We start from the raw sequence: 21,527 nt of genomic DNA, 5'->3' as shown, positions 1-21,527 counted from the left end.
ACACCTTCCTTCCTTGTTAAAAAATCTGAAAACTTGCTTTGAAAGACTGGATCCCTCGATCTCTCAGATATTTACGTAACAGCTCAACAATTCTACCCATCTGACATGATAAAAATGAATTCCATATAGCAGTAACTAACTGGGAAGAGAGTTTTGCAGCATCCTCTTTATCATCTTTTCTCAAAGAAAAGTTGAATTCAAGAAATGTCAAAACAAAAATAAATCCTAAACATAAAAAATTCAACTAATGATATACTTTACTTCTAAAAGTTAGAGATAAAGAATTATAATTTCAACACATAGATTGGGATACAAGAAGTCAACCTCTGAAATAAAGATTGCCAGAACACACTGCCTATTGGATATACTTCCAATACACTCCATAACTTTTTAAGTCACATTAAGGGGAGAAAAAATAATAGCCATTACTCAAAGAGTGGAGATCATTAGAAAATGGATTAGAGAATCACTCTTTTTTCCTCCAAATTCAGTCTAAAATGCAGAGCCAAATAAAACTACCATAAATTTCTTTAGTAATCTTCTAGATCTTCCAGTTCACCAAATTTCATATAATACAATTCTGCGGCTTTCCTCATATCCCACTCTACAAAAACAAATTCAAATTTCTGAAATGAATATATGATGAGAATATTAATAAAGATCTCTATGACTAGGGAAAACAAAAATCAAATTCTTAAACTTCAATAGGGAAATCTTGAGAGGAAAACAGCACCCAAAGGACAAAGTATTCATGTGGACATATAAGCTAATTCCTTCCAAATCATAACTAAGTAAAAATTCTTTCAACAAGATATATCTCATACATCCCTCCCAAGATACAAAATACAGAACTATATCAGTATCCAGTATTCCACCTTTTCTCAATTCCCTCCAACCCTATCAGTGTTATCTTGTGTTAAAAAAAAAAAATCCATAGTTCTACTCCCCATCTCAAAGCGAGGAATCTTGGCACACCATAATCTAAAAAAAATTATATAAAATTATCCTTCCTCGTTTTGCCCCTAAAATTTATATTCTAATCTAACTTAATCAGATTTCTTCCAATGTCATTATTGCAAAATTACGAATCCTTCTCACGTTGTAATCCACAAAATCCTTTGATTTACAATGGTTTCTGTAGAAGTCAAAGGCTACACATAAATCCATTTCCAAACAGAATGAATATTAAGGCTCTAACTACTTGGCCTAAAAACCAAATGACATATTAATACACCTTCCCTCCTCCTCTGGTGCAGAGAAAAGCTACCTGAAAAGTTTTAATCACAGCATGTTCACAAATGGAAACAAAATAGTTATTCTGCTTCAAAAGTAGGAAAAAAAAAAAAAGACAAGAATACTAACCAATCTCTGGCTGTAACGAATCCTTTCTTCTTCGGGTTCCATCTCTCACTCTTCTGTTGAAATTACAGAAAGAAACCACTCCAGGTCTGCCTTCCTCTTCCTCCTTAGGAACCAGATTGCAACACTAAAGAATAATGAATGATATGAGCAGAGATGAGAACTCATCCTGGAACTCAAGCTTTCTTTCCACCGAATGGAGTATTTAAGATATGTGTAAGTTAAAGACTCCCTGAGAAATCTGGTTCCTCATCAGTTTGGGACCTCTCTGTTCCAGGGCTAGTGGTTCCATGTCATGATCTACATTAATCACATTAGAATTGCCTGAGGCCTATAGGCAAAAGATGTTGGTTTCAGTTCCTTATGGACGGGTTACACCACTTGCTTGTCCCCACTGGATTACAATAAGGCTACCCTTCATGGCACCATTAGCAAAAAAAAAAAAAAAAAAAAGGCGGGGGGAGAGGGGGCAGGACTTTTATCTCAGAGTGCTAACCAGGTGAAGCAGACACTGAACTAATAATCCAGATCTTAACCAAATTAGTTCTCTCCCACCGGTAATTAGAAACTAAAGGAAAGGACAGAGTAACTACATAAACAGAGAACAAGAAATTAGGATTTAAATAAAGACTTCACAAAACAATTTCCCATACACCTCTAGTAAATCCGTATGCAACGTCGCCTTCCTTCCTAGACTCCCCGGATCTTTTCATTTCCAAACCAACCCTCCCTCCACCCCGACACAAAATGTGTACAACTCTGAAACAAATTCAAGAGAGTTGCAAATGAGAAACAAAAATCATTCAGATCTTTCGGGATAAAGTAATAAAATAAACAATTTTACCTATAGATATAAGTAAAATACATCTTCCCCCAAAATTAAAGAATGGTTTGCGCGACGGTCGATCCCCAATACCAAGAAAGGTTTTTCTTTTTCCTAAATATTCTCACGGATAATGGCTTCCAGAGGGAATGCAGTTTTTTTTCTTTTTTGTCAACTACATTATGGCCACGTTAATAGCATCCTTTCAAAACTGCTACGAGACCAGAGGACCCGATGACATAGTTTGCAAGAGCAGTTCGTGGCAGAGCCCTCCTGGAGGAAGCCCTCGCCCCAAGTCGGGAGGGAAACCGTGCTTGCACCCCCTGGGAGAGGACCGCCCGGGCTTGGGAGCAGCCAGGGCCGGAGAGGAAAAATGGCAAATCTCGCCGGGTTCCTCCAGGGAAAGGCCTTTCAACGGTTCGTTCACCCATTGGAAAAAGAAATAGAAACTTTACATTAAGTCTTTAGATAACACAGTGAACCAAAACTTCAAGGGGGGGCGGGTAGGAGGGGGAATCTCACCGGGGATTTTGCTCGTGAGTTCTTGTCCAAGTGAGAAGTAAAAGATTCCAAAAACTGAGAGGAAAAATTAAATCCCAAACGTCGTCTTCGGTTTTTTCCGTGGATCAACTCAATATCCAGAGGGTCAGAGTGACCCGGAAAAGAGAGGAAACAGTTGCTGAATCAAACGTCCTCTTCTGGCTTTGGAGACCGGGAGTCGGAGGCGTCAGGAGAGGGGAGCGCGACCCCTCGGCGCCGAGCCCGGGGCGCCCCCGCCTCCCCCAGGCCAGCGGTCAGCAGCCAGAGCCCGAGCTCCGGGCCAGCCCTAGCCGCGGGGAGCGCCCTCTTCGCCGTGCCCTCGGCGAGCAGCCGCTCGGTCGCCTCCGGAGCCCGGGAGCGGGGGCCGATCAGCTGAGACCGGCCGACTCGAGGCTGCCCGCGCCGCCCCGGCCCCCCGGAACGCGGGCCCCGGCCCCGGGGGGCGGAGAGGGCGGGAGCGGCGCGGCGCGCCGGACTGGGGGCCCGGGCTCCCCTCGCGTCTCCCCCTCAGCCCGGGCGCCGCGCTGCGGGACGAGCCCCCGGCTACTCCCCAGTCGCAGAGGAGGGATTCCGGGGGATGGGCCCCCTGGCGTTGCCCCTCCTCCCGGAGTGCCCCCTGCCCAGGATAGACAGAGCGGCGACAGGCCCAGCCGCTGGGAAGGTGCTCTGGGAGCCGCAGCCGCCGCCGCCGCCGCCGCCGCCGCCGGGGAGGGGTGTTGTTTCCCTCACACAGGAGGAGCCGCTGAAGCAGCCGCCGCCATTTTGAACCCGTCAGACTCTCACATACACACAGCTCCTCGGCGGTGCACTGCGCAGGCGCCGCCTCCCCACCCCTCCTCCTGCTCACCTCTCCACCCCCCCACCCCTTTTCAAGCCTCTCTTCGCTTCTTACCGCTCTCCCGGGTGCACGTGAACGCGCACGCGTCACTCCCCTCTAACGCGGCCAGTCGGCCGGCGCGCGCACGCGCGGAAGCGTCGGCCTCGAATCGCCCGCGCCCGGCGACGCCGACGCGGCTCCCCGCCCCCCCTCGCGTCAGCCTGCCCGCCCTCCTGCCAGCCCACCGCCCCCGCTCCCCGTCGGCCTTCTTCCAGGGCTCGGGCCCGGCCCGCTGCTCACGCCTGCGCACAGGCCACGGATCCTCCTCCGCGAGCGCCCTGCCCCCCACACGCCCTCGCTCGAACACACACTTTGCCTCTGTGACCCCGCCCCTCGCCGGCCAGCTGCGCCCGCGGCCCTCCCCCACCTCTCCTGGGAGGATCGTGACCCCCCCCCGACCCCCTACAAAGCACAACCACCCCCCCCAAGCAGTGGGGAGAAGCACCCCCGTTCCCCTTCAACCGCCCTCTGCCCTAGTCAAGCCCGTCACAGTCACACAACCTGAGGGCCGGACGGCCTGGGCAAGGGCAGCTGTTGCCCGCCTCAAAGCAGGGTCTCCCGGGGTCAGGCCTCTGGGCCCAGCCGGCCAGACTGCCCAGGGCGAGGGGGCACAGGGAAGGGACGCCTTCCCGCCGGCTGCCCTCCCCTTGCGCGCCGACCGATGGGCCGAGGCTGGCCTGCCCGCCATCCCCGGGCAGGCCCTGGCGCCCCCGCCGCGGGGCCCGTCCGCCCTCGGCACGGGGGGCTCCTCGGTGCAGCAGCCCGGCCCCGCCTCACCCACTCCTCGCCGCTCCGAAGGGGCAGGAAACGGGAGTAGCATGTCTGTCCTGGGCTCGGCTCCCCCGGGGGGAGCTCCGGGCGCTTGACAAGGGCGTCCACGGGTACCAGGCGCGGGAGTGGTCTCCGCGACGGCCCGGGGGCGGTGGCAGCTCGCGCGCCCACCGCGGGCCAGAGGCGCCCGGGGAGATGGCCCTGGAAGCCCCTGCGCCCCGGCCACGCTCAGGTTTCCGCAGCGCCCGTGCCCCCGGCGGCCTGGGTGGGACGTGACCCCGCCCCCGGCGAGTCGGGGCGCCCCCCACGGAGGGGTGCGCGAGCAGTCCCAGGCCCCCGGGCCCACCCCGCCGCCTCGGGCCGCCGCGGGCGCGGGAGGCCTGGCCGGGAAGATGTCTTCTCTCGGTGTGCGCAGCTTCGCGCGAGGGTCAGCGACGGGGCATCGGCCGCCCGAGCCGCGCCGGCCCTGCCCATGAACGGGCTCCCGCGGCTCGACAGCTGCCCGACGGGCTAGCAGGCTGGGGACGTCGACAGAGCCTGGCCAGAGGTATCTGAGCAACACCATGCGAGCAGCCCAACCGCGATCAGGGCATTTCCCCAGCCAATCTCGTGCTTTGGGGCCCGTTTAAATTATAAATCCCATAAAGGACCGTGGCTTGGGCGTTAGGCAGCCGGGTCGGCACTCTTGACTCCACTACACTAGCTGAGAGGTGTCACACAGATCTTTTTTTTCTCCCTGCCTTGGTTTCCCACTCTTTAAACGTTTGATTCCTGGGATCCTGGGATGGAGGAGAGAGGAAAGGCATGGAGTGAATCATAATTTCCATAAACAACCTTCAACTCTTAGGAAGACGCTAGAGAAGGACAATTGAAATAATGATACCTTCTATTTTTATCAAGTTTTGAACTCTAGGGTAAAGGTACTGTGTAAACCCAAGATATTATTATTTATCACCACATGAGGTTTTTCTACATGCAAACTTAGGGAGTTTTACAGACATTTTCTACTTTGTCTCACAACATCTTTAGGAGACAAGCTAAAGTGCCTGGTAGCATTATACTCATTTCAAGGAGAGACACTTGAAGTACAGAAAGGTTAAACAGCCTGCGTAACTACTCTAACAAGGAGGAGTTTAGCCCTCTGCAATACCAGACTGCATCTTACAACCGACAACAACAAAAAGGTTTGTTATTACGGTATGACCCTCTCACCAGTCATTGGGAAATATTCTTTATTCTAATACCAGTTTTGTTCAGACTTCTTAACTTTTCAGAGCAAATGAAGATCCTTACCCAAATTTTATCAGATTTTAAAGCCTTTTTAAATCTTTCAGACTATAGTAAAATATACTTAAAAGGCAGCAGTCTTTAATACTGGTTCTACCAGATGTAATCCCATAGACATCTGGCTCTCTGCAGGTATAGAAAACGGCAGCATCTTGTCTGTTTTTAAGAAGGAGAGAAAGACTTTAGCCATTGTCAGATTAAGTAAGTGTTGGGCCTCGTTACTATTTGAAAATAAATGGCTTTATTTCCTTCCCACTCAACCCTGTAAACCCATGAGATACTTGGGGGCAAAGAGAGAGAAAAGGAGGTCTCTAGCAGAAGCTGAATTTGGTCTTGCCCTTTTTCTTAAAACCCAGGGACCCTTAAAGTAATCAACCCTCAGTGAACTGAGTTGCTCACTTTCAGGGGACAAATGCCTCCTAAAGGTTTAACTCAGGTGGGTATGCTGGGAAGCAACCCAAGCCGACTCCAGGAACACTAGTAGTAGTACTTACTTGAACAGGACTGCAAGTAAAGGTTTGTCACATTGCAGCCAGCTCTCTTCCAGTTGAAAACCATTTGTTAACTAGTCTGCACTGGGGGAAATGACGTTTAAACAGAGATACACAATGGTTTCTCCACAGGCAAGCTTTGTTAATATTCCAAAGCAGATGTGCAGAGTGAGGTAAGAGATAGGCAGATGGCTAGTGTTACCCCCACCATCACAATGGCTCTGGTTGGCAAGGGCATGTCATGAGGCTCACTGCTTTGCCCTGAAAGAGCTGATTTCAGTGAAAATAGAACTTGGGGATTCCCCCAAGAAGGCCACTAGAAATATGAATAACTATATGGCTTCAACTGCAGCTGCAGGGAGAGGAGGAGAGTAGTGGGTGGAAAGAAGGAAAGAAAAATTCCCTCTAGAAGCATTGAGAAGAGGATTTCTGACTGGAATAAGCTGGTGCCTTAAAAAGATATTAACGAATCTCTGTTTTCTTGAGCAAAGCTAAAACCCAACAAATGTGGAGAGTCAAAACTGCAGATCACCCATTTCTTTGGGGAGACTTCAGTGAGTGAAAAGAGAACCCTGTAGTCTTGTCAACTAAATTAAACTATTTCCAGTTTCTCTGCACTCCCTAAATGTTAAAGAGGAAGTATGGATGTCCCAAACAGTGTAGGTCTAAACCAAAATAGAAAAGTTGGTCTTGAAGATCCCCTGGGAGGTAGCATAGCCAGTAATTTAAAAGCTTTAGCATCAGAGACTGAAGGTCTACTCTGCTAGCTACCAGCTAGTCAATCCTAATGATCTCTTCAAAACCTGGGATTTTTATCTGCAAAGTGGGAAAAAACCCTAACTCTCAGGATGAAATGAATAAAATGAATAATGTCCTAAAACTCAGCATCTGGCGTGTAATAGCCATGGGTTATGAGCATTTACTTTGTTTCTGACCTCCAGTTTTAAGGAAAGTTTTAATTAAAGATACTTTAATATTTAAGCAAATTTACATAGAGTGTAAGCAGTGTCTTATTTATAGCTTTTCCTCTTTCCTTTCCTAGCCCCTAGTCTCTCCTCACCAACCCCTGGTGTCTCTGATCTCCATTTTTCTCTCCTCCCTGACTGTCTGCCTCTCCCTGATCATCACCTGATCATCGTGAGGTCTCTTTCTTTTCACACTTCTCTCCATCACTCTGCTGCTCCCAACTGCTGTGTGCGTTCCTCTCTCCCAGCCCCATGCATGTCATCTACTCGGTCATCAGCAGAGTAGACCTTGCTTGCCCACTTCCCTTTACCCATGTTTGGTGAACTCTAATCACATGTTCTCTAGTTTTGTAACTTAATCATCTCCTGAACATCTCCCTCCACCCACCTCCACTGGACTGTAAGTTCCTTGAAGGCAGGAGTCAGATCATATCTGTATCCCTCAAAAGATCTTCCATAATCGGTATCACATACTTACTGTGTCAACTCTAAGCAAGGATAAAAACTAGATGTTGGGTGATTATGAGTTTTAAGGGATAGAAAGTTTTCTTTTGAGTCTGAAAGTAAAATCTGAATTGATCAGGAAAAAAAGGAAGTCAGAAGTGCCCTGCAGATTCTCATATCATTGAACATGGATGGCTCGTGAGATTCTTGGAAGTTTCATAGAACATGACTGACCCTTTCCTTGGGACTACAGGACCAAAGCCCTCCCTGGCCCAGTCTCCTTACTGCCATTTTTTTCTAGCCATTTGGCCTGTGTTTGTGCAGACTCGCCTTTCCTGAGCCATGGGGTTGATTTCGGCTATGGGGTAGCAGGAGCAGCATCTGGGATCCACCTGCTCTATTAGCAGCCATAGCTTTGCCTCGGGGCCAGGCCACTCTCACTCCCACTTCTAAAAGGGAGAAACTTCCTGTCCTTCCTGAGAGGAGAGTGGGTCTGGAAGATGCTGAGCCCTGTCTCACTATACGTGTGTTTAGTTATTGGCACCCAAGGGTTTCAAGGATCTGTTTGCAAACTTGTGCTTGTTTGCTGCCTCGGCTAGTGATGTGGGGCACCCCAGCCACATCCCCAAAGGGCTAGTTGCCTAAACTCTTAGGTGTGTTTCTAGATCCTCCCAAAGTGTCTGATCTTTGCCCGTCTTCTTCAAGGGCATTGAGCCTTTTGTCAGCTTCGGCTAAGTCTGGTACTATTTCAGCTGCTTTGTGAGGGCCTTTACCAGCTGTGTGTTATTAGCCCAGTCCCTTAGTCTATCAGGAACTTCTTTAATAAAGCAAAGATCAAAAACTCCACCCTGTTTCCTCCTAGGATTTTTGAGGAGTCAAGTGGACCAATGGACAGCTTCCTATGGAAGCTGGAAGATAATATATTTAGAAAGGATTGCTGGTTCTCCTATTTCTTTGTATTTCTTTTTTTTTTTCCTACAATAAAGATTTGTTTTGTTACTGAGAATCTCGTGCTTAACACTAAATTAAGTGCTTGGATGGAGAAGGGAGATTTGCAAAATTAGAAAGCTTGGCTTTTACCATTGAAGACTTTACATTATAGCAGAGATGCTGTGAAGCTATGACATACTAAGAGAACAACCATCATGACAGTGAATCACTGGAAGACAGTGTAGACAATAAGAATTGGGTATAGAATTCCACATGGCTGTAGACCCCATGGGGCAGGAAGTTTTGTTCATTTTGTTCATGTTCACTGACGCATGGCCGGTGCCTAGAACAGTGCCAGGCAGATTTGGCACTCACTCGTAGGTGTTTAATGAATCAATGAAGACAGCAGTGATGCTATTGAAGCACAGAGGAGTATGAAGGCTGGAGGGCTTTGAACGCTTGCAGAGAAGTTTGATTTTGACAGAGTAAGAGAGGCACATACGTCCTGGGGCAGAGGGTTGATGTAACAACAGTTATTCCAGGTAAACTGGAATACCTACAGCTGTCACTTCAGCTAGAACAAGATGATAGAAAGTAAAGCCCGTACTACAGCAAATCGAGCCAGGAGGGAAGTATGTGAATCTTAGACCAAGTTCTTCATTTTTTTATTCCAGCTTCTTTTGAAGCTATAGAGTCCAAATCGGAGCACAACTTTCTTTTTTTTCCAGAGCACAACTTTTGATGTGATATTATAAACTTAATATCTCCACCCAATTGTTTTCAAAATGCATCTTTAACTATACTACTGTTCATTATATTTAAAGTATGTAATTTTAAAATAACAATCTCCTTTTGTTCCAAAATGCTTACTCAATATGTAAACTCTGAAATGTGTCCAGTATTCTTTTTCTTTCCGGCTAAATCTATTTTTGCTCTCTCTGGGGAATTGCAAGAAAGTATTGACTTCATTTAAGGTGAGATTCCCGTGTTACATTTTTTGCAATTATACTTGATTTGCCACAGCTTGGAGTTCATATTTTGATTTGATCATAATTACTAGACCTGCTTCTGCTGTTGATCTAATTGTCTTCTTTTTTTGGTGAGCCACTTATCTTTAGTTAATTGTCTATTCTTGTATAATTTTATTGGTGTAAGGAATGTGGGAGATACTACATCTATATCTTAATGCTTTATTATCAAACTGATTAGAAAGTTTACCCATCTATATTTTGAATGCGTAAGTTTATACTGGTAAAGGTTTATGTTTTGTATAAATGTTAATATTTTTATAATAAATTTTAGCATTTTCTATTTTACTTCCGTATTTTGTACTCATTTACTGTTGCCTATATTTTATGCATTTTTATAGTCACCAAATTCAGAAAAGTGGGCAAATTGAATTCTCAATTCCGGCTTGCTGAAAGATGAAATATACAATTGGCAGAGGCTTCCCTTTTCTGAACTCACATTATTCCTCTTGAAGGGACCATATTTCTTTCTATATGCATTTAAGTTGCTCCTTAATACACAGGCATGTAATTTGAATGCTGTTGATATTGAACAATGCCACTAATTTCCCACACTTTCTCTTCATTCTCTGGTGTGTTTCTGATTAAACCAGTCACCCACTGTCTCACAATTGATTGGATCTCTGTATGACCATTATCATCAGCCACAAAATACATGTCAATTTCTAACTACCTGCTGGGTCTTCAAGATTTAAAATATAAGAGCTGGACCCTGCCCTCAAGAAGCTTACAGCTTAGAGAAGAAATAACAAATGATTACTTTGAAAATGCCAAACTGTATAGACAGCCAGCAGTGGCCGAATTGGAAAGGGGAGAAGTGAAGCCAGCTCCGGCGCTGTGGCAGTACTCCCCCTCCTCCAGGACCGCATGGTGTGTTTCCTTGGGGCTGCCCTAGCTTTTCCCCCAGAGTGCCTGCTAGGTCCTCCTCTACTTAAAGGGAATATTAGCACTGAATTACAGAATCTTAGAATTGACATGGAGCTTGGAGGTCATTTAATCCAACTTGCTCATTTTAAAAACTGGCAGTCTGAGGCCCAAAGATGTTAAGCAGCTTGGCCAAGGTCATGCAGCTAGTTTAGTAATGAAATTGGAACCGTAAACTATGTCTTCTGATAGCTGCTTTTCCTGCTACTCCTCAGACTGATGGCATTTTTCACCATCAGATCAACTGTGTGTTCATTAATTCCTTCCGCCGAAAGAGCACTCGCTTGTTTGAGACACTGTGCTTGGCACTGGGGTTGCAAGGTGAGTGTGAATGATACCATGTTGCAGGGGGAGGGGTGCAGGTGATGGGGGGGTCAAGTGACCATATAAATTAGACTCCAAACTGAGACCCTTTGAAACAGTGAAAAGGTCTAATAATATTAGGTGAAAACCAAGACACGTGCCACGATGGACACCAGGTCTACACAGGATAGATACAGGATCTCTACAGGATACTGTGAGGGCATAAAGGTGGGAGGGACCGATTCTGCTATGGGGGAGGGGTGTCCAGGCAGGGAAGTCTTCATGAAGGAAGTGATGCTTGAAAGTTACTAAGGTTTTGATGTTCACCAAGAAGACAACGAAGGAAGGGTGCTTCCCACCCCTGGTGTGCTCGAGACACAGCAGGACAGCCGACAAGAACTGAGCCTACAGAGGGAATCCTAGCCTAGTGGACCTCTCCCACCATATTCAGCAAGTGAATGGGGCTTTGTCCTTTGTAGGGGATGAGTAATTTGTTATCCAGGCAGCAGATATTTACTGAGTATCTAGTAGGTAGCAGGCACTGTTGTAGGCACTGGGAATATCGTGGATGAGGCAGATACTTGCTCTGAGAGGCAACATGGCATAGTGGTCCAGCAGGGACCCTGGCAATGAACACATCACCTCTCTTGAGCCACACAGCTCCAGGGTTTCGGTTTCCTCATTTGTAAAATAGAGTTGAGTCCCTCCTCCTAGGTCATTGTTACAGTATCTGAGTGAGTTAACATTCACAGTGTTAGAACAGCACCTGGAACATAGTAGATGCTTATAAACAAGTTGGTAGGGGAGGATATAGCTCAAGTGGTAGAGTGCATGCTTAGCATGCACAAGGTCTTTGGTTCAATCCCCACTACTGCCTCTAAAAATAAAATAAACCTAATTATCCCCCACTAAAATGAAGAAAAAGAAAAAATTTTAAAAACCAAGTTTGTGAAATAAAAGTTACAGTTAGTTGGCAGAACCACAGCAAATTATTTATTAAAGTCTATGAAGGAAATAGGAATGCTTCTCTGAGGAGGTGACATTGGAGTTGAGATTGTATGATAAAAGGGAATGTTCCAGGGAGAGGGACAACTTTAGCAAAGGCCCTGGGTGGGAAGGGACATTGAGGTACTCAGAAGGCAGCAGGCCAGAGTGGCTGAGGCAAAGCCATGTGAGATGAAATCACAGAGTGGCGAGATGGGTCACAGAGCCTGCCGTGAGCTGAGCGTGTACTCCCAGGGCAGGGGCAACCCATGGTGGTTGTGGAAGCAGGGGAATGACAAGGTCAAACTTATGTTTTGGGCTAGCACTCTGAGGTGGGAAATCCAGGCAAGCAGGGAGCTGGGCCAAAAGGATGGGGTCACATTGGCACTCTTGAGGCTGAGAGACTCTGTAAGGACAGCAGTGGTGAGCAGTCTGCACCTAAGTTGGAGATCCGAGAATCAGCAGTATCAGGTTACAACCAGGGGAGGAACAAGAATGGCCCATGGAAAGTGTAGAAGGAAGCCAGAATCCCAGGGATGGAGCCCCATCAGGAAGGCTCATGCCTGACCCATTGTAGGTGCTCAGTTACTGCTTGAAGAATGAATGGATGTAGGAAGTGGCCTACAGAGGAAGAGAAGCTCAAAGAGGTAGGACACCAAGAATGAAAGCAGTGTGGAGGAGAGTGTCAAGCAGGAGGGAGGGGTTGAGATGCGAGATGAAGCTGGAAGATGGCCCCTGGATGGGGAACCACTGTGACATCACTGACCTTTGACAGCAGGGTCGGTGCAGTTGGGAGTGGGGGCGGAATGCTGTCAACAGAGAACAAGAAGAGATGGGGAGCGTACACTCTTCTTTCAAGGAATACGGCGGTGAAGGGAAGAGCAGAAGGAAGGAAACAAGCTTGCGTGTAGTCCTCAAGAACGTGTCAGGAGACAGAAAGGGCTTGAAAATGGAACCCGGAAATAAGGAATAAGGGTTAAAGCAGGAGATGCTCAGTGTGGAACAGCCCAGGGGGTGGGAGACAGCTCTGGCCCCGGGATTAGCTCTGGCTGGAGGACAACATGCCTGCCTCGGAAACCAGAGAGAGGTTGGGAGGGAGGTCATCTCAGGGGCACGGGGGTGAGAGGCTGAGGGAGTTCACACTTGGAATAGAAGCTTGGGCGTGGGGAAAGCAGTGTCACTGAAGCAGGCTTTGAATTCCAACCCCTTTCTCTCTGCCAGAAGCCGTATCTTATTGCCCTTAACTTCCTCGAAGGGAGAAACAGAACCAGTGACAGTAGGAAGCCCCCTTCCTATGACCACTGGTCATGCCAGAGGTCAACGGGGACCCAGGCAGGTGCTCCACACAGAAAGGTGAGCTTGGAGTCCAAAGCAGGGCACTGTGGCCCCAGCTGACAGATAAACAGGAGTCTCCACCCTGACTCTCCGGCACCACCTGGCCAGCAACTTCACTGCTGGAGCGTCTCCTGGATTCTTCTGTGAGGGATGAGGTCTCCTACATGACCCTCCCCTCCGCTCCCTGTGCCCTCCTCTGCCTCCAAACCCCCAGTGCACAAGGCCTTCCCTGCTGCCCCCGTCCCCAGTTCCCACAGAGCCCACCCAATTTGGTCTGACATTTACCGTGTGCCCTCTTGCGGTTAAAAATCCCTAGAATGTCTTATTCTCCCTTGAGAGGAGGAAGCCACCTGAAAGTCCGTGTTCCCTCCACTGTGTCGGGAATGATACTTTGAAAATAGTCATTTTTTCTCCCCCACTAAATGCTTGTGAGGATAGTGTGAGCAGCCGCTAGGATACAGCAAACTAGAGGGCTTGCCAGGAAAGAGGTGGACTCTGTAAAGTAACTGTCAGCTATCAAAAGTAACTCAAATGGGGTGAAAGGATGGGAGGAAGGGGATGTTGAGTCACTTTGCCAGGCAGACCCAGCCAGTGGGAGGTGGAGTTAGAGGAGGGGGCCTGGGGAGAAGGAGCTGGTGGTGACTTTGGCCCAGGATAGGAATGGGTTAGTCACTGACTGCCACAGAAGTTTCCAGAGAGAAGTGTAGTGTATGTTCAAGGCAAGAGCTGTGAAAAGCAGCTTTGGCACTGTACTAGGCGCCTGGCGGGCCGTTACTGGAGACCTGATGCCGGGGGTAGGAGATGGTAATGTGCAGGGTGGACAGTCAGAGACTGGAGTGAGACAGTGACCGAGGAACGGGGAGAGGAGTCAAAATGCCTCAGAGAAAGACCAGTGCTTGGCGGAGGGCATGGAGGGAGGAGGTGTTGGAACTCACATAGTCTAAGCTTTGCCCTGGAAAAAGGGCAAAGGAAAAAGGAAAGTGAATGAACATTGCACTGGTGGTCCCCATCCAACTCTATTCAAAGGGTGGTTCCTATAGGTACCCGGTGTCTTTCTTGGAGATCCCCCACCCCGGTGGTCCTGAGGGAGAGTACTGGCATCTTCCCTCTGTGGAAGCTGAAGGGGCCAGCCCCTCCTCTCCTCACCTGGTGCAGCTGGAGGTGTTTTGTGATGTAGGTGTGACCCAGCAGACCCTTTCTTGCAGGATGCTGACACCTAAGCAGGAGACCTTAGGAAGTGAGGGGATCATTCCTACCTGGCAGCCGGTTCCTACTAAGCCACTGGCAGTGGGGCCACAGAGCTTCTTAGCTTCCCACCAACCCAAACCTGGTCCTCCCACCCCCATCAATTCTGGGAGCCACCTCTGCCACCATCTCCACCACTACACACAGACGTGCTTTCCTTAAATTCCCCTCTGCTTAGCTGGAGTCAGTTTCTGTTGTTTGCAACCAAGAACTCTGACAATCTGAGAATTCAATCCTGTTAGTTCCAGGCTGTCAGATTCCTCTGCAGATGTGCAGTTTGCAGAAGAATTCAGAACTGCAGTTTGGTTCACCTCCTTAGTCTCCTAAGTGCCAGAGGCTGTATACCGAGTTCTGAGGATGGAAAGATGAACACAGGCCCTGGTCTCCATGTAACAAGTGAGTGTGTCTTAGTTTGAGTTCATCGTGAAGCAAACCCTGAGACAAAGATTCAAGTGTAAGTAGTCTGGGAAGTGGTCCTGGGGAGCACAGCCCAGGGAACAGGGAACTAGACAAGGAGGGGAGGGAAGGCCAGCGGAGGGGACATGGTCAGGAAAGTGGTGGGCCACTGAGCTCAGCTTGGCTGGGGTCTGGGGGAGACAGTGTAGCAGAGTCCTCAAAGTGTCATTTATCCACCAGCTGCCATCTGTCATTGGTGGAGGGCTGCCTCCACAGGCCATGGGCTCCCTGGCCCTTTGACTGCCTGTGTCAGAGTTAGCCACCCTCGGGCAGAGCCACGGGGTAGGGACTGCCGAGGGGCCATGGGCAGGGCACCACGTCCAGGGCTGCAGAAGGCAGGGGAGAGAAAGTCCTATGGATTCTTTGAGAGAACTAAGACAGGAACGCTGGGCACCAGAAGAGAGCAGTCAGTTCCAGAAAGAAAATGTCTTCAGACTTGAGCTACATCCTTCACTAAGGCTTTGTGGGCATGATGGGTTTTGAGTTCAAATTTGCAGATGTGGCAAAGGAAGGCCATCTGGAATGAAAACCTCCTGTGCCAAGGTTTCACCTCAAGAGGTGCCAGCCCAGCCGGAGGCAGCCTTCTGCGTTCTAAGGGAGAGGCGATAAGAAAGTGAGAGGAGGCCCGAGGGCAGCAGCATCTCATTGGAACCTCTGCTCCCAGGGGGCCCCGCTGCCACCAGCTGGTTCTCCACCAGCTTCCAGAGACACCCTTTGAACCACTTACTTTTACTGGAGGCCCAACCTTGTGCCAGCTTTTCACACTAATCCTACACTCTCTGTGAGGAGGTATAATGATTACCCCACTTCAGAGACTGAGGGAAGAGTGCTAGGAGTTCAGGGTCTTAGAACCCAAGGTCATGTGGCTTGAATAGGCAGGACTAGGATTTGAACCCAGATAGCATGATTCCCAGCCCTGGGCTCCCAACCTCCCCAGAAGGATTATTTAAACATACAAGTGAGGTCTTGTTCCTGCTCTGTTAACACACAGATGGCTGTGTGTGTTAAATGACAAGTGACATAAAATGAAGTTCTTGGAGGGCAGGTGGCTGCTCAGGTGGCTGCAGAGGCCCTCCCTCAAGAAGGTGAACTTGAAGGATGGGCAGGAATGGGTGGTCAGGAGTGCAGGGACATGGTGAGGCAGACGTTTCCCTGGGGTGCCAGGCACCGCTGCAGGCTAGGGGATGGGATGAGTCACGTGACACGGCTGAGGAACCCAACGTGGGAGTCTCTGTCAGGCACCGGCAAGCATTAGGTTTGCAAAGGGTGAGGAAGCCTCTGCTCTTTCTCTCAAACAGAACCACAGTGCAGTGGAGGAGATCAAAAAGGCCACAAGAAATGGCAGAGGGAGGTGACAGCTGCCAGGCAGGGTGTGACAGCAGCCTGGGAGTGGAGGAGGACCTGGAAAGTAGGAAAAGCAGCGTGTTTGGAATCCTTCTTTGGAAAAGCAGGTCCAGCCTCCCAGATCCTCACCACCCCTCCCTCCCTGCTTGCCGGCTCCCATCCACCCAGAGCCCAGGCTACAGGTACCTGGCACCCTCCAGGCCCAACAGTCACACCTGCCCACCCCCCAGGCCCCCTCCTCTCTCCTTGAGAGTTTCAGCAGGTTGCAGTTAACACACGTGGGCTACAGTTATCAACTGGAAAATGCTCCCATGCCCCACCACCCAGAAGTCCACTGTCCTCTTTGATCAATGTTGTGCATGAGGACATCGAGTTTCAGGCAACCGGCAGGCAGCAGTGTGCTCTCAGGGGACCCAGCTGAGGCCTGGGCGCTCACAGTCTTGTAACAAGTCTGAGGACACCAATTCCTGGGAGGAAGCCCTGAGCCTCCGCAGCTTAGCTGAGCCTGGGGTGACGTGGTGGGTCTTAGGGTCCTGAGACGATACACAGATAGAACAAGCTGATTCTCACGGGGTGCTGTGCTGGAGACACTTTGAACTGCACGGTGCAAGCTTAGCTTCATCTTCAGATTCTCCAAGGTAGGCACGAGGCAAGTTTGTTGACTTGAAGTTCTGTTTCCTAGTGAGGGAGAGAGTGAGAGCCCAGCCGGGGGCTAAGGTGCCTTTCTTTTCTTTAACCCCTGCAGCGATGGTGCACGGATGGACTGAAGGTTTGCAGGGGCTACAGCCAAGGGGCAGGCAGCAGAGGGTGGCCCCGCTGTGAGGAAGCTGCCCTGTACCCAAGCACACACTGCCCCCAGTTTCCCTTGGGTCCTAGCAGCAACCCCCCTGCAGCTCAGGGAAGCTGCTTTCAGGGAGGAGAGGAAGGTGGGGCGTGCAAGGAGGCTTGTCTGCAGGGCTGGAGCAGTTTATGAGACTGGAGCAGAAGCCTCTTGTAAAAAGTGGGATTCATGGCTATGGGGGCAGGGTTCCCTCCAAAAGAGAGATCTGGCTTGGGTCTTGCTCCACAGCTCTGGGTGATCTTGACGTCCTGGGTGTCAGGTGTGTACTTGGCAGGAGCTGATGGAGCAGCCGTGGGGGGAAGCAGGCTGAGGTAGGGGAACAAATTGGGCCTTTGCCCTTAGGTGAAGGGTCTCTGTCCTGGCCCCGACTAGCTTTCAACCTGAATGCATGCTTGAGTATTTCCATCTAGGCGGGTCTGCAGGCCCATCCCACCTGTGGTCCTCGCAGCTGCAAAAATTATCCAGGGTTTCTCTAGCCTGGCTTAGCCTGAAAATTTTTCCTCACTTCTACCACTATCCCCCATTCTGGGCCCAGCCTCAGGTACAGGTACAGGTGACCACAAACCACTGCCCTGTGAGGCTGAACTAGATACAGTTTTGGCCAGAGGCACAAGGAGGCTCGGACTGGGTGAGTGCAGGGGATCGGGGCTCCTTCTGGCCAGTGAACAGCTGTGCCTTGTGCCCCAGCAGGTTCCCTGGCCTCGCTAGTCCTCCCTCTGCCCCACCCTGACAGGCTTTTAATACCTGCATAATCCTTTCTGCTGACGAGGCTGGCCAGGGGGTGGGAAGAGGGGCTGGTGAGCTAGGAGAGGCCCTGGGAGCAGCTATGCCAAAGCCTGGAGACCCTGGAAGGGGTGGGCTGGTGTCCTGAGCCCTCAGAAACAGGGTCACTCAGGTTGTCAGCCCAGGGGGCAGGACTGTGCTCTGGGGCTCCGAATTGAGCTCATTAGGACAAAGTGCTTAGATGTGATTTGAAACTGTGTTTGGGTAATTGACTGATGTTAACTGACTTCCCTGGATTCCTGGGCTAAGGGAACTTGGGCTCTGGCAGACGGACTGAGAGCGAGAACATGTGAGCAAACCCATCAGGGGCTGTTTACATCTCTATTGTCAGCAGCCAGCCTCTGTTTGTTTAAACCTCAGGAGGTCTCACTGGTTCACTTGGGTCTCTGCTCCAGTTCCAAACTCAAATTTCACAAGTAGGTGTGAATTGCACTCACCTTATCTGTCTAGCCTGGAGGTGGACCAGTTCAAGCCTTAGATGGCCCACGTGCATTTAATGAATATTGTCTGCACTGAGGGAGACCCAGAGGGGATGTCACTAAGTCTCTGGGACCTGCCCTGAGCCATTTTGCCATTTAGGTACCAGAGGGGACTCAGGCCCTGCAGATTAGGGTCTGTAGAGGCTCTCAGCTGAGGATATGGGGTCCCACCCTGGCACAGATCATAGGACATCCAACCAACTGGCAGATTTCTCCAGGTGACTAGTTGGATTAATTTTTTTTCATCCACACAATGTTTTTATTTTTATTCAGCTATAAGCAAATAGCAGAGTTAACACAACATTCAGCAACTCCAAGCTGGCTTTTCTTACACCAAAGAAGAACGATCAATTTAACAGGCATAGACTGTCGGATTTCTGATAAACCTCTCACCCAGTCTTGCAGCTCTAGGTGGCCGGGCTCCAACAGCAAAGAAAGCTCTATTGCTTTTTCCAGTACTGCTCTTTAAAGCAGCCAGCGCAGGACACTGACACCAAGTAACCAGCCTGAGATGTACCACATCGCGGGTTAGTGAACATGCCAGCCCCGGTTGTCTTGGTGAGAGACAGGGCTGTGAAAACATGCCAGAAGATGCCACCACGCACGATCCTGGGCTCCGGCTACCACAAATCTTCTTTCAACCTCCCTTGAAGATTCTCTGATGCTCTTACTCTATTGCTGTAGACCTGGTCTTTCTACCAGAATTTTTTTCTTTAAATTCTGTGTTGCTACTCTTATATTAACATTTTGATGAGCCCATCATAGAACGAAAATATCCCCCCAAATGGAGTTCAGATTTGATCTAAACATAAATCAGAGTGTGTGGCCCTCTAGAATTACAGAAGACGGGTGGAAGGAAAAGTCACTCTAAGCCTAGATCTGACTGTTCAGAGCTCGGGAACAGGGAAGGGGAGAAACCTACACTTGAAACCCTGCTTGGCAGCTCTGGGGACGGTTCCCATCTCCCAGCCCTCCTCTGCTTCCCAGACTGCTGCTCATAGAGTTTGGGCACATAGTTGTCGCATTTCGCCTGGTAACACGTGCTGGCCACCGAGGCCCCGAGCTCGTACTTTTTGCAGAAAGACGCCACCTTGAATTTGCCGCGGTGGTCTCCAGACCGGTTGCTGAGGATGGGCTCGTCACACTCCAGTGGCCTGTTCTGCTCGTAAACCAGCCAGACGTAGCGGTGAAGACCTGTGCCCTTGGGAGGCCCAGAGCCCACATAATCAGAGAAGACTGTGCCACTGCTGATGTCGTTGCCCTTCATGCTGACCACCAGGAGATGGTGCCACTCCCTGTATTTGGGGTCCTTCCTGCTGGGGGCATCCAGGTCTGTCAAGACCAAGGTGTAGAGTTTATCTGGATCAAGGCCATCCCATGCAATGCTGGTGGGCCGGTTCTTAACCTGGGTGGGTGTCAGCACTTTGCCCAGCTCATCGACCTCCGTCCGTCCCGCCGTATTTGACCAGCAGCGGGTGCTGGGGCCGCTCATCCACTTCCTGCAGGCTCAAGGTCCTGGACCACTTGCTGAGATCCACTGACACTGTGGGGCCGAGCAGGGCGGACAGCAGGGAAAGCCAAGGGAGGGCAGGGCAGGAGCAAACCAGCAGCCAGATTAATTTTTAAATAATCTTTTTATTTTATAAGTTTTAGATTTTAAAAGAAAGTGTGAAGAGGGGGGGATATATAGATCAGTGGTAGAGCACATGCTTAGCATGCATGAGGTCCTGGGCTCAATCCCCAGTACCTCCCCTAAGAATAAATAAATAAACCTAATTACCTCCCCACCAAAAAATTTAAAAAAAAATGTGAAGACAGTACAGAGAATTTCACATACCCCTGCACCCAGCTTTCCCTATTAGCACCTTAGATTTGTCTGGTACCTTTGTTACAAGTAATGAACCAATATTAACACATTAGTTATCAGCTGCTTTTCTTAGTTTTTACTTAATGTTCTTTTCTGTCTCAGGGTCCCACCCAGAACACTACACACTTGGTTGTTATATCTTCTTAGGTTCCTCTGTGCTACAGTTTCTCAGATTTTCCTTGGTTTTGATGACCTTGACGGTTTGGAGGAGGAGTTGTCAGGTAGATAAAAGAATATCTGTCAACTGGGGTTGTCTGATGTTTTTCTTTTAATTTTTATTTTTTTAACTTTTTGGGAAGGGAGAAGTAGGTTTATTTGTTTATTTTTTAATGGAGGTACAGGGGATTGAACCCAGGATCTTGTACATACTAAGCATGCACTCTACCACTGAGCTAACCCCTCCCCCATTGTCTGATGTTTTTCTCATGATTAGATGGGTGTAATGGGTTTTGGGAAGGAAGATCATAGAGGTAACGTGCATTGATTCATGTTCAATATAAAAATCAAATTATTTCCAAAACTTAATTTTCTCTCCTCTCCCTCCCTCCCTTCTCTTTCTCCTTCCTTCCCTCTCTCTTTTTCTTCCGTAGTACATCTGCTTCCCTGGCCCCAACCACCTCCTCCATTTCTCTGTTGGGTATGGGAGCACTTGGCCTGGCCATGGGAGCTAAGAGGTTGAGAGGGGCACTCAGTGGGCCCCAGGGCCCCAGGAATGCTGTGGGGGCGGGGAAGGGGGTAAGTGTGGTACAGCAGTAAAGATCATGGACTTCCAGGGTCTGAATCACAGGAAGCCTTGCACTTCCCACGTCTCTGTTAAGAGCACCCTTAGGTGCTTGTTAGAGGTGTTGGGAGCACTAAGGAGCTGGCAGAGAATGGCCCCACCAAAGGGGGTGCTTGATGTGAGCCCCAAACAGTCCTGCATGGCTGGAGTGAACAGAGATGAGGAATGACACCCCCCAGTCCCAAAGGCCCTTCAGTAGCTACTGTAAGCTCTATGGAACTGTCCTCTGGGCTGGCTCTTGGGCTGTGATCACCAATGACAGAGAGGCCTCCCTAGAACACCCACTTGGCTCCCATCTGCTAGGGTCTTATGTTAAGTCCTCCCATACATGACCCCTTCTAACCTGTGAGGGAGGCACATCGCACGTAAATGGTGTTATCACCAATGAACAGAAGAGGAAGCCAGGCACCAACCACTGAGTTAGCCATGTTTGCCCAGTCTCTATCTGACAATGAATCACCACCTCTGAAACCAAGAGTGTCATGGAAAACTCCAGGAGTTTTTCCTTCTCTAAAACCATTCTCTCTAGTTTGCTGATAACTGGACTCCCTTCCACAATTCTGAATAAAAGCCTCTGCTAGCGTTTGGATGGGATGGGACAATTTGAGGACAGTCACTCCAGTCAGGATTTAGGAGCAGGAAGACTGAGCCTGTGTCCTGCTAGCAACGT

The 21,527-nt window shown here is 49.4% G+C and overlaps 1 protein-coding gene, 1 long non-coding RNA gene and 1 pseudogene across 3 annotated transcripts in view; all 3 read right to left on the bottom strand.

Moving 5' to 3' along the window:
- The window catches only part of KDM2A (lysine demethylase 2A), a 98,182-nt gene extending 94,631 nt beyond the window's left edge, over nucleotides 1-3,551 (bottom strand). The window contains exons 1-2 of one of the 2 annotated variants that reach the window (XM_072970397.1): nucleotides 2,705-3,551; nucleotides 1,363-1,486 (exon numbers count right to left, since the gene is read on the bottom strand). In XM_072970397.1, the coding sequence (XP_072826498.1) occupies nucleotides 1,363-1,404 (42 nt within the window). In that variant the 5' untranslated portion in view covers nucleotides 1,405-1,486; nucleotides 2,705-3,551. Of the gene's footprint in view, nucleotides 1-1,362; nucleotides 1,487-2,704 lie in introns of those variants that run through there. The other variant, XM_072970399.1, reaches the window with a different exon arrangement.
- Nucleotides 3,552-5,718: 2,167 nt separating this feature from the next.
- On the bottom strand, nucleotides 5,719-6,279 carry LOC140699079 (uncharacterized). Its single transcript, XR_012077097.1, has 2 exons — nucleotides 6,152-6,279; nucleotides 5,719-5,813 (listed from the first exon to the last, which is right to left on the bottom strand). It is a non-coding gene; the product is annotated as an uncharacterized lncRNA (long non-coding RNA).
- Nucleotides 6,280-19,071: 12,792 nt separating this feature from the next.
- Nucleotides 19,072-19,822, bottom strand: LOC102536015 (phosphatidylethanolamine-binding protein 1 pseudogene; annotated as a pseudogene).
- Between the last annotated feature and the right edge of the window lie 1,705 nt (nucleotides 19,823-21,527).

The sequence above is a fragment of the Vicugna pacos genome, chromosome 10 (assembly GCF_048564905.1).
Source record: "Vicugna pacos chromosome 10, VicPac4, whole genome shotgun sequence".
Taxonomy (NCBI): domain Eukaryota; kingdom Metazoa; phylum Chordata; class Mammalia; order Artiodactyla; family Camelidae; genus Vicugna; species Vicugna pacos.
This window is presented reverse-complemented; position numbering and strand designations above follow the sequence as displayed.